The sequence below is a fragment of the Furipterus horrens genome, unplaced genomic scaffold (genome assembly GCF_987537825.1).
Source record: "Furipterus horrens unplaced genomic scaffold, mFurHor1.1.pri manual_scaffold_10, whole genome shotgun sequence".
Lineage (NCBI taxonomy): Eukaryota > Metazoa > Chordata > Mammalia > Chiroptera > Furipteridae > Furipterus > Furipterus horrens.
Window position 1 is genome coordinate 75,590,829 of NW_028327180.1, and position 12,637 is coordinate 75,603,465.

The 12,637-nt window shown below is 38.6% G+C and overlaps 1 protein-coding gene across 1 annotated transcript; it reads left to right on the forward strand.

The window, feature by feature from the left end:
- The first annotated feature begins 489 nt into the window (after positions 1–489).
- LOC150000742 (bromodomain-containing protein 8-like) lies at positions 490–12,522 on the forward strand. The gene is made up of 8 exons (XM_090290251.1): positions 490–495; positions 1,394–1,777; positions 2,596–2,862; positions 3,494–3,654; positions 7,131–7,220; positions 7,316–7,384; positions 11,681–11,858; positions 12,388–12,522. Exons 1-8 carry the CDS (start codon positions 490–492, stop codon positions 12,436–12,438), a joined length of 1,206 nt encoding a protein of 401 aa, XP_090146377.1. The 3' UTR covers positions 12,439–12,522.
- The last annotated feature ends 115 nt before the right edge of the window (positions 12,523–12,637 follow it).

Consider the following 12,637-nt stretch of genomic DNA (forward strand, 5'->3'; position numbering starts at 1 on the left):
AGCAATGTACAAACATGATAATAAGCGGTGAAGCCTGAAAGGCTGAAGAAGTATGTGAACAAGGACGTCAATTAAAGGAACGTAGATTTTGAGTTGATAGCGAGGTGATGAATGAGCTTAGCAATCTAAGTTGAAGGTGTAGGCATCTATGGTGGAAGCAATTAAGAGACATGTAATTAGAAAAAGGATCATAGTAAGGAATAGTGAAGTATAGGTACTAAGCTAAGGGAAGAAAGGGCTTAATTTGTGGAGAACTGAGTGGCAGATTGAGAAATTTATATTTAGGGGATAACTGTTGTAAAGCCTTGAACAGGGGCAGTTTGTTGAGAGAAGGTTGAATTAAAGATAGAGAAACTGACCGGGAGGCTATAGCAATTATTCAGGAACAAAGAATGGGCATTGAGAAAAATGGTGGGAGAAAATTGGGAAGTGGACTTGGCTTACCAAATACAAGAGAGGAGTCAAAACAGAATCAAGAAAATAGTGTTGATGGAGGTAAGGAAATTGGGGAGAGCAAATGATTTTGAAGATGACCAGGAAGATAAGTGATTTTAGTTTTTAATATGTTGAACTAAAGGAGATGGTAGGGCACCAAAAGGGAATTGACCTTTGGGTATATGGAGAAATGAGACCAGGATTCCTATGAGAAATATAGGTGAAGAGATTGGGGAGTCAAAGTTGAAACCTCAAAGTATATACATTTTTTAAAGGAAGTATTGATGAGGAAAAAGAGGACCAAGAAAGAATATAGATAAAGATTTATTGAAAGTTGTAAAGGGAGAAAGAAAACCAGGATAGTATACAGTAATGAAAGCAAGGGGAGATATTTTTAAAGCTTGATGTTGCAGTTCTCATTCTGAGAAATGAGTGTTGGATACGACCAGAAGGATACCAAAGGTAGTCTTACTGTGTCTTGAGGATTTAATGATTAGTAGAGTAATGTCCATACACCAAGGAAAATATTGCTGGTCCCTCAAATGTATTGCCTTGTAGTTGATTTTAAGGGTGATTTGGGATAGAGGAATTCTAACTACGGTCCAGTTCTTTAATTTTAAAAATATTTAAAAATTACAGTTTACATTTAATATTATTTTGTATTTCAGGTGAACAGCATACTGGTTAGACAATCGTATCTTGACTAAGTGTTCCTACTGATATTTCCAGTACCCACCTGGTACCATACACAGTTATTACAGTATTATTGACTGTATTTCCTATGCTGTACTTATGCTACAGTTCTTTCTCTTTTGGAGTATGAGGAAGTCCAAGAAAATAAATACATATTGGGTAATACACTGTTTGACATGGACTTTTTCTGTATTCTCAATGATAGATCATTTCATCTCCTGATGTTTCACTTCAGCTAGCTTTTACTGTTCCTAATGATAAATAGAAAGAAATTGCTGGCCTTTATCTTTTTACCAAACTTGGGAGTTGCAAATATCTTAGGAATATTGATATGAGTGAATTTAATGCATCTTTTTCTGTGTATTTACAGATGGGGCGTGAGTGGGTTTGGTTGGATTCTGAACAAGACTATCCCAATGACTCTGAGTTGAGCAACAACTGCAGGTCCCTCTTCAGCTCATGGGACTCCAATCTGGATCTTGATATGGGCAGCTGGAGGGAAACTGAGGAGCCAGGGGCTGAGGAACTAGAGGAAAGCAGCCCAGGGACAGAATCTAGTGAGCTGCTTATAGGGGATGGAGGCAGTGAGGAATCTCAGGAAGAGGCAGAGCAAGTCAGCCACCAGAGCCTCCTCCACTTTCTCTCTGAGGTAATGGGGATTCATTATTTCCAAAGTTGGAAGAGTCTCAACTGTAAGAGAATACTTACTGTGCATATATATTTTTAACCACTCTTTTTATATTGTTTACTAAAATATAGGCTCCACAGTAGCAGGGACTAAATTGATTGCTGTGTCTTCAGCACTTGGTGCTAACAAAATATGCTTCAAATGCACTTTTTGACTGAATACTCTAAAATCCAAGTCGTTAGAACCCTGAGTCAAAGGAAATGAAATTTCTGTATTCAGGACTGCCCTGTAAGAATGTCCTTGCAATTCATTCTTTCACAGTCATGAGAGGTGATACTTGCCCAAACTCTCCTTGAAGCATACAATGTCACGACTTTAGGGCAGAATTTTACAGTGTTTTTACTATCCTGGTTAAGGCCTGAGGACTAGAAATAAACAGAATTGGACAGAATTTATTTTTATGCAGCAACTACACACATCCAGGAGAACCTAGGTAAAAATCAGCAAGAATCCAATTCAAATGTTGCCATTGCTGTCTACGGCAGACAAAATTTTCAGCAGTTGCTAGTCAATCCCAGTTGATTAGAATTGACACTTGAGATGAAAATTTACGACATAAACTTGAAGAGACAAGAACGATATCTTCTTGACTGTTAGGTCCCTAGTAACTAGTACAGTGCCTGTATATATAAAGTATTTAATAAACGAATGAAGGAATTAATTAACCTATTAGCCATTTCAGGCTTAGCTACAGTGGCAATATAATCATGTGGCATTGATACATAGATGATGCTTTCCATTGGTGTTCTATGCATGTTAACAATAGACTGTGATTGCAGGTAGCTTATTTAATGGAGCCATTGTGCATTAGCAGCAAAGAATCAAGTGAAGGCTGCTGCCTTTCATCTGATACTAGACAACAAGAGGAAAGGGAAATTGAAGATGCTGAAGGAGAAGGGGAACCCTCCCGAGACCCTCAAGAGCTTTCATCTAGGGCAGAACCCTTGGTAGCTGAGAAGTCTGTGGGAGAAAATGGAAGGCTAGAGGTGGCTCTGGCTCCCTCAGATATTTGTACAGTTCAGGGACTACAGACAGACAGTGAAGAGGTAAGTGAATAACTTAAACCAGCTGTCTGATTGGTCCTCTGCACAGGGAGATAGAGCAGAGTGGTTAGAGCACATAGGCTAACTCTAGAAAGTTCAATTACCTGGATAATTTTAGTTTTAGCACCAATTAGCTGTGTGACCTTAGGCATGTTCGTGAACATTTTTAGAGCTTCAGTTTTCTCTGCTGTAAATGGAATAATAGGTCTCTACCTTATAGTTTTGCTATGAGGTTTAAATAAGAATTCATGTAAAGCACTTAGCATAGGGCCTAGATCATAGTAAGCAATCAGTAAAATTTAGAATGCCAGTTCTTTAATGGTATCTGATCAGCTAGATTAGTTAGCTCCTGGGCTAAAAATGATAATGAAAATCTTAAAAGGATACAGCATCCATCTAGAATTGAGTATATTGCTTTTTCATTTTTTTTTCTTGGGGTACAGAGTCAAGTTCTGCAAGATTTTGAACAAAAATTCACTGACTTAGATCTCAAGTCACATTTCTCTATTTTATAGCTTTATATAATTGGCCTCCTCACACCTAAGGTCAGCTTTCATTTACTCCATGCATGTAAAATTACTTTGCAGATAGTAAATCTCTTTTTAAAGTTTCCTTTGTTTCCTGACACTCCCAGGAAGAGGTTCAGCAAGAATCCAAAGAGGAGGAGGACCAGGGTAAAGGGCATGTGTCAGAGATAGAAGACCAGCCCTCCTCAGGCGAGTGTGATTATGGCTCTAGCGTTCAAGAGGCTCCTCTGGTGGACATCCTTTTCAGCCATGCTACTTCCTCAGAGCTGTAAGTATAGATATTTCTCCAAAGTTGTTAAGATTTATGTTTTTACTTCTGTTTATGCCTATTTGAATTTGTTAGGGTGAACATGAATTATTTTTGTAAGTTAAGAAAAGAGAAATAAGAGTTGGAAAACACTAGAACTAGAATTAAATATAATTTTATTGTATAAGTAGAAGTCTGTATGCTTTCCTCTTATAAAACAAGTGTTTTATCAACATTAACAATCTCATAAATAACCCTTCTCTCTAATTACTATCTTAAAAAAAAAAATCCTCACTGAGGATGTTTTTATTCATTTTAGAGGGAGAGAAAGAGAGAGAGAGAGAAAGAAACATGGATATGAGAGAGAAACATTGGTTGCTTCCCATATACGCCCTGACAAGGGATTGAACCTGCAACCTTTTGGTGTATGGGGATGATGGTTCAACCAATAGAGCCACCCGGCCAGGGCTAATTATTACCTTTATTCAAGGAACATTGCTAAGTCATATTGTCCCTCATGTCTAATATTATACAAACTAGACTTCTTTTTAAAATACGGCCTTGGCTGGTATGATTCAGTGGATTGAGCTCCGGCCTGTGAACCAAAGGGTTGCCAGTTTGCTTCCCAGTCAGGACACATGCCTGGGTTATAGGTCAAGTCCCCAGTTGGGGGCACATGAGGGGCAACCACACACTGATGTTTCTCTTCCTCTCTTTCTCCCTCTCTTCTCCTCTCTAAAAATAAATAAATAAAATCTTTTAAAAATAAATAAAAATACAAAGACAATTCCTATTAACTGAAATAAAAAATTATTTTGAAATTATGATCTCCCTTGTTCCTTTTTCACAAATCTTAGGAAATTGTTTATATAATTGTCTCATCTTTTTATTAATAATTAGGGGCTAAAGGGCACATTTTAGAATCTTTTTTTCAAGTAAAGTGAATTTTCTTTGAAATGAGAAAGACAAAGTTATTTTTGCTATGACAATAAATAAATAGTTCATTCTCTGGGCCTGGTCTTTTATCTCTCTTTTAAGAAAGATAACATGAACTCTTTCGTGTGTGTGTGTGTGTGTGTGTGTTTCACTACATCCCACATCTACCCACATATCTGTGGAAAGGCAAACCAATAATTATTCTAGCTTTTTAGAATTTAAGGTATACAACTGAACAGTATATATATATTTAAATAGTAAATTTCAGATTTTTGTTATGCAAATAGAATACAGCCCTGGCTGCTGTGGCTCAGTGGATTGAGCGCTGGCCTGTGAACCAAAGCGTTGATGGTTCGATTCTCAGTCAGGGTACATGCCTGGGTTGTGGGCCAAGTCCCCAGTTGGGGGCACATGAAAGGCAACCACACATTGATGTTTCTCTCCCTCTCTTTCTCTCTCCCTCCCAATCTCTTTAAAAATAAATAAAATCTAAAAATAAAAAAAAAATTAAAGAATACAGCTTAAAACCTGGGTTGTTGAAGAATTGTTTCCTTTGCTTTTCTGTAACTCCCTGTGTAAGTATGAGCATATGGTATATGATGACTATCTAAAAAACAGACGATTTCTAATTTAGGACATCTTTATCTCATGACATTTCAATATTTTTTTTTTTTAATTTTTTTATTTTGGTTTTTCAATTACAGTTGTCCCCTTTTCCCCCAATTTCTCTCCCCCACCCAACCCACCCCCTCTCCCACAATCATATCCCTCCCTGTTGTCCATGTCCATGAGTCTTTCATACAGGCTCTTTAATTAAACCCTTCCCTTACTTATCCCCCTTCTCTCCCTCTCCCCTCCCCCCTATTGACTGCTATTCTGCTCTTTGTTCTATTTAGTTCCTTTGTTTGTGTTGTTCTTTAGTTTCCTGTATTAGGTGATATCATATGGTATTTTTCTTTCTTTGCCTGGCTTATTTCACTAAGCATAATTCTCTCTAGTTCCATCCATGTTGTTGCAAATGGCAGGAGTTCCTTCTTTCTTTCTGCTGCATAGTATTCCATTGTGTAGATGTACCACAGTTTTTTGATCCACTCATCTACAGATGGGCACTTAGGTTTAATGGCACACTGCACACTCTTACCTTAGAATTTAGGTTAAACGTGAAATCTTTATTAGAAAGTGATATTAGTCATTGAGTTTGGCCAGATAGTTTAAGGGGAGCTAGAAAGCTGAGTTCTTGAGCTACCATTGGAAAGCTTAAAAATACTTTGAGGGATAGACACTCTCCAGGCCCCTCTTTTCTGGCTTCACTCTTAGTCTGTACAGACTCTCAGGAGTATAGAGAAGTAGAGCCTTTGAAGCATCACTCCCAGTCTGCAGCTCTTTTCTGCTCCCACACTTACACTTGTAGTTGCTTCGCATGCATTTCCAAATAGGTGAAAATAAAGATAAGGTGATTGATTATGAGGTTACAGAACCTAGTGCAGTACCTTTCACGTAATGGAAACTTACTAAATATCTGTTGCATGGATGTATGAACAAAATCTCACCAGTACCAAGGAGTTATTATTCATTATGGTTAACTGATGAGAAACAGGAAGAGGTTGTAAATGCCTTGTTCTGATAGGGTTCTCTGTTTAAGGATAAGTTGATTTCTGTGGCATATAATTTAGTTGTAGGTGAGATATTGATTGCATCATGAAAAATGAATAGTTATGTGAAGCTGCTCAAATTGGCTGAAGGTAAAATGAGATGTGAGGTGTGTTCAAATAGATGCATACAATGTGGTACATAAAGCAGAATGAGGGTGTGAAAACTTAGGTGTGAAGAGAACTCTTAGAGCAGCATAATGTTTCACTTTGGAGTAAAAAGAAAGCTTGCTAACTGGGAACATTATAAAAAGAAATATAACATTGAACAGTTATATCTATGAAGAATAAATAAATTAGACAGTTAGAGAAGGAATGGCCATGAGAATAGATGGATTTTTCTTAGGTATTGTGAAGATTACTTATAGAGGAGAGCAAAAAGGAAAAATATTTAAATTTTGTGGCAATCAGATAAATCGTGAGAATTCTTTGGGATGTGAAACCAAATATTTACTTCTGTGGAAACATGGGAGAGATGCTTATTAATGTGACATATTTCTACATAAAAACAGGACCAGATTCCATTGTGTAATACTTAATTGAGTACCTACTATGTGCCAGGCACTTGGGAAACATCAGTGAACAGATTACATTCTTAGATCAGTTTTTTAGAGTCACGGGTGCTGAAGAGCAAATCATCAAGAGACCAAGAGGCACAGGCAATTGTAGGTTTGTAGTATACTTTATAAGAAGGTAATGACTTTATGGGGTAATAGTGACTAGTAAGAGAATATTTATGGAGTTTAGAGACCCTTATGGAAGCGTTAAATATGTTTTTATTCCTATGGTGTTATATTTCTTCAGGTATTAACTAGTACCAGTATGTCTTGAGAAAACCTCATTACCACCTGGGGGAGACAGAATGCCATTTGTGAAGTTACTGTTTCCTTTCTGTTCTTTTTTATCCCATAGGTCTGATGTAAGCCAGAGTGACCCTGTTCAGGATCACATACTATTTAAGAAGACTCTCCTGCCAGTCTGGAAGATGATTGCCAGTCACAGGTAGTTCTCCAAGCCACTCTCGGTATTTCTAGCCACTCCTCTCATTTAGTGACTTTCCACGGGTTCTTCATCCTTTCTGGATTTGTCCCTAACAGGTTTAGCAGTCCATTTCTGAAGCCTGTGTCAGAAAGGCAGGCCCCGGGATACAAGGATGTGGTGAAAAGGTCAGTGGAAAACGGGTCAAGAAAGGTTGGTTGCTTTTATATCTGTCTTTTTGTATTTTATTTCCCATCTGTTAGATTATTTATTTCATTTGTATTACTTACAAATTCAATATACTTTACAGCTGAACAATTTGTAAAAATATGGTAAGCTCAGTCTTTATTTGAGAAGGAATAAAGGGAACAAAAGGATAAAATAGGTTTTGTTCATTGTTAACTCTTAGGTAATATGATCCATTTATTATGATATTACATTAGCCTTCAGTAGTTTTTGACATTGTTCTTTTGGAGCAGAACTTTAAAAGGAACACTATATTCATTCTTACAGTATATACAGGTATATACTAAGGCAAAGACAATAATCCAGATGATACTGGATCGCAGTATTTGGATTATTTTTAATCCTCACCCAGAGATATTTTTACTGATTTTTAGAGAGGAAGGGGGGTGGAAGGGAGTGAGAGAGAAACAGAGAGAAACAGAGAAACATGAATGTGAGGAACATTGATCAGTTGCCTCCCATTCACATCCTGACCAGGGATTGAACCTACAACCTAGGCATGTGCCCTGACCCTGGGAATTGAACCTGCAAACTTTTGGTGTGTGGAACAATGCTCCAACCAACTGAGCCACCCAGCCAGGGCATAGTATTTTGGATATTTATAGCATGTTTCATCTAAAATGCTGTCATAAACCACTGTGTTAATAGAGTATGAAAGATCAGGAAAGGACCTTTGGAGACAGACTCCTTCATTCTATAGATAAGGAAATTAAGACTCAGAGGTGGTCTGGACCTGCCTGTGACCAGCAGTAAATAGCAGAACTGGAACTAAACCCCAGATTCTTAACCTCTTACTTCAGTCCTCTTTTTATACCACTGTGCCTTCTCTTATATATCCACTCTCTGTCTCATTAATAATTTATTTGTCTTAATGTTCACTTGATTCTCACTCTTTTCATCTCCACGAAAGGAGAAACAACTTCTAAGTTTTTGATTATGCAATAATAAAAGTAGATTAAATACCTAATATATGACTAAACATTGTAAACAGTCAATAACTACATACGACAAACTGATCATTGGAGCTCTTTACAACTTTGGTACCTGGGGCCAACATGCCTCCAACAATAGCATAATATAGTGTCTGGGCTTGTGGGTTCAGAAGTCAGACTGCCTCTGATTTGGAATCCAAGCTGTGTGACTTTGAGCAAGTACTTAACCTCTTCACATCTCAGTTTGCTCATTGCCAGTTGGTGATAATAATGGTACCTATGATTCCCACCTTCTAGGTTGATTGGGAGGTTTTTTTAAAATTACATTTTATTGATTATGTTACAGAGTTGTCCTGATTTTTTCCCCCTTTGCCCCTCCACCCAGCATCCCTCCACTCCCTCAGGCAATCCCCCCATCATTGTTCATGTCCATGGGTCATGCATATAAGTTCTTTGGCTACTCCAGTTCCTATACTGTACTTTACGTCCCCATGGCTATTCTGTAACTACCTATTTGTACTTCCTCTTTTTCTTTTTTTTGAGTCAATATTTGGATTTTTATTATTGTTGTCTGTACATTTCTTATGTGGTTATCTTCTTATAAATCTTCTGTCTTTTGTAGGGGGAAGGGACTTAACATTTGGAAAAAAACCACTGCTTATATAATGAAAATAGTTTAAAAATTGATAACTGCCATATAGATTTAAAATTAAAATGGAAACTTAGGACTGTACTTCCTTTTTTTAAAAGATTTTATTTATTTACTTTTAGAGAGAGGGGAAGGGAAGGAGAAAGGGAGAGAAATATCAGAAAATATTGATTGGTTGCCTCTCTCACACCCCAACCAAGGAACCTGGCCTACAACCCAGGCATGTGCCCTGACTGGGCATTGAACCAGAGACCTTTAGGTTTGCAGACTGGCACTCAATCCACTGAGCCACACCAGCTAGGGCTATTTTTACTTCTTAACCCTTTTGAGTGCCATGCGTAATTAGATCAACATGAGAAAAAATTATATCAATATATAATCTGAGGTACAAAAAAAGAACAAAACATAAAATACGAATTATTCCATTGCTATTTACATTTATAGCCATCGAAAGAAGAGTCACTGGGTGTGATGCTGGCACTTTGGGGAAAATTTGTCAGTCACTCACAGCGACGTTGGCATTCAAAGGGTTAATCCCCTCACCTCTTCACCCACCCTCCTTCACACCCCTACCATCTGGCAACCATCACAATGCTCTTCCTATCCATGATTCTGTCTCTTTCTTGTTTGCTTAATCTTTTTTAGATTCAGTTGTTGATAGATACATATTTTTGCATTTTATTGTTCAAAGTTTTGATCTTCTTTTTCTTAAATAAGTCCCTTTAACATTTCATATAACAATGATTTGGTGAGGATGAACTCCTTTAATTTTTTTCTGTCTTGGAAGTTCTTTATCTGCCCTTGCATTGTAAATGATAGCTTTGCTAGGTAGAGAACAATCTTGACTAGGTCCCTGCTTTTCATGACTTTGAATTTTCTTGCCAATCCCTTCTAGCCTGCAAAGTTTCATTTGAGAAATCAGCTGACAGTCTTATGGGAACTCCCCTGTAGATAACTAACTTATTTTCTCTTGCTGCTTTTAAAATTCTCTCTTTATCTTGAACCTTTGGCATTTTAGTTATGATGTGTCTTGGTGTGGTACTCTTTGGGTCTAGCTTGTTTGGGACTGTCTGTGCTTCCTGTACTTGTATGTCTTATTTCCTTCAACAAATTAGGGAAGTTTCTTTTCACTATTTTTTCAAATAGATTTCCAATTTCTTGTTCTTTCTCTTCTCCTTCTGGCCACCCCTATGATGTGAATGTTGGATCTCTTGAAGTTTTCCCAGAGGCTGCTTACTCTATCCTCATTTTTTGTTTTTATTCCTTTTTCTTTTTCTTGTTCTGATTGGTTGTTTTTTGGTTCTTCGTGTTCCAAACCATCCACTCTACTGTTGTTTCCCTGTAAATTGTCCTTTATTTCGATTAGTGTATCCTTCATTTCTGACTGGATCTTTTTTATGTTGCTGAGGTCCTCACTGAGTTCCTTGAGTATCGTTATAACAACCAGTGTTTTGAATTCTACACCTGATAGATTGCTTAACTCCATTTCATTTAGCTCTTTTTCTGGAATTTTGATCTGTTCTTTTATTTCAGACATCTTTCTTCGTCTCCTCGTTTTGGCAGCCTCCCTGTGTTTGTTTCTGTGTATTAAGTAGAGCTGCTTTAACTTCGTGTCTTGGTAGTGTGGCCTGTAGGGTCCAGTGGCACAGCCTCCCCCATCACCCAAGCTGGGTACTTGAGGCGTGCCCTTTGTGTGGGCTGAGTACACCCTCCTCTTGCAGTTGAGCCTTGGTTGTTGTTGGCAGATCAATGGGAGGGATTTACCCAGGCCAGTCAGCTGCAAGGACTGGCTGTGACCACTGACCACCAACCTCCATCCTCCGTGGGAGATCAACGGTGTAAGGGCAGGATGCTGGTGCTCCAACGTGGTCTGTAGCTGTCCACTGGGTGTGCTGGCTTGGGGGTTTCCTGGGTGGTGTAGGCCAAGGTCAGCCCCTACCTGTGTTTTACCCAGGCACCCTGCCTGAGCTATAAAGCAATCTGAGGTGTCTGCTACTTGTGCTGGGCTTGGAGATTCCCGGGTGAAGCCAAGCTGTGAATCTAAGCAGGCTGCTGCTAGTGCCAGGCCTGGTGCTCACTAAAGCCTGCTGCTGCTTTTTTGATAGGATTTAGGAAGTTGTGAAGTACAAGCAAAGACCAGCCACTTGGATGGGCCCATAAGATGGGTGGGGCAGAGTCTTTGGGGATCTCCAACGTAGGTCAAAAGTATTAGCCAGGTTGATGGAGTCTCAGGTATGGCACCAGCTTTACCTGCTCAGTCTGTGTGGATGTAGTTTCTTTAATTTGATAGTTGTCAGACTTCATTCAATTCTGTTTCTGACCGTTCTTAGTGATTGTTGTTCTATATTTTAGTTGTAATTTTGATGTGGTTGTACAAAGAGGCAAGCCATGTCTCCCTACACTGCCGTCTTGACCGGAAGTCATTGGGAGGTTTAATTGAGTTAATACAGAAAGTATCTAACATAGGTAGTACTTGGCCTGTTTAAAGCAGTAGCAGTCAAGTGTTAACTGCTGTTGCTATTTTATTATCTGATGGGGATTGTTACCTTTACTACCATTTTCATTAAGAGTTGATTAGTTCTCCAAGAGAGCATGTTATGTTACCCATGTTGCACATGAAGGTTAGATTTCCTTTGGTTTCTCTTGGCCACCTGTAGACCCATGGACTTAACTACCCTGAAAAGGAATCTGTCTAAGGGACGAATTCGCACAATGGCACAGTTCCAGCGGGACCTGATGCTGATGTTCCAAAATGCTGTGATGTACAATGACTCTGACCATCAGGTGTACCACATGGCTGTGGAAATGCAGCGAGAAGTCCTGGAGCAGATGCAGGTACTGTATGTAGAAAGCTGCAAGAAAAAGTGTAATTTTTGGAATCTGAGTTTAGAAAGTCTGTGAGAAGGGTGACATTGAAATGTTTCCAGAGTTTATGTTTAGAGGTGATTCAAGGACTGACATTTTACCTGCTGGTTTGGAAAACCCTGAGCCTTAGTAGGACCAGTTTTAATAGTGAAATAAAGTAATCCAGGAAGACAGACAGCACTGAAGAGCTCTCAAGAGAACTATAATGGTAATGGGAGCTCCTGCTTCCAGAGCCTCAAACCAGAGGGCTAGACATGCAAACCAGAGGCTGCAGTCACTGTCCATGTTAATGCTAATATTAATGTATGTTCACACTATCCCATCTACAGGGGATAAGATATAGTAGCCAGAAGAAGACATGTGAGTTTCTTTTCTGGGTAACGTGATATTTTAAAGAAAAAAGGATAGTCAAATACCACTGTGGAAAAAGAAATGAAAATGCATTCAAACCTTGGTAGCTTTTAAGACTCATAGCTTGTTATTTGCCTTGACCCTGTAGGTGCTGAATGTTTGGTTAGACAAAAGAAGAAACTTAAATAGTCTGGAATGAGAACCAGCTAACCCTGTGCATGATAGAAAACCTGTTTTGTAAACCTGGAGCTGCTGCCGTGAACTTTTCTCATTTGAGACTCTGACCCAGAGGAGAACCCAGTTCTTGTTTACCACTTCTCTGTTCTGTTTTTTGATAGTAATAATACTTAACTCACAACCAAGGAGTCAGAGGTGCCTGTGGACATAATATAAAGAAA

Coding starts and splice junctions, on each gene's coding strand:
- LOC150000742 (XM_090290251.1), top strand. Junction 2,863..3,493: donor TACAGACAGACAGTGAAGAG/GTAAGTGAATAA, acceptor TGACACTCCCAG/GAAGAGGTTCAGCAAGAATC. Junction 11,859..12,387: donor AAGTCCTGGAGCAGATGCAG/GTACTGTATGTA, acceptor TTGACCCTGTAG/GTGCTGAATGTTTGGTTAGA.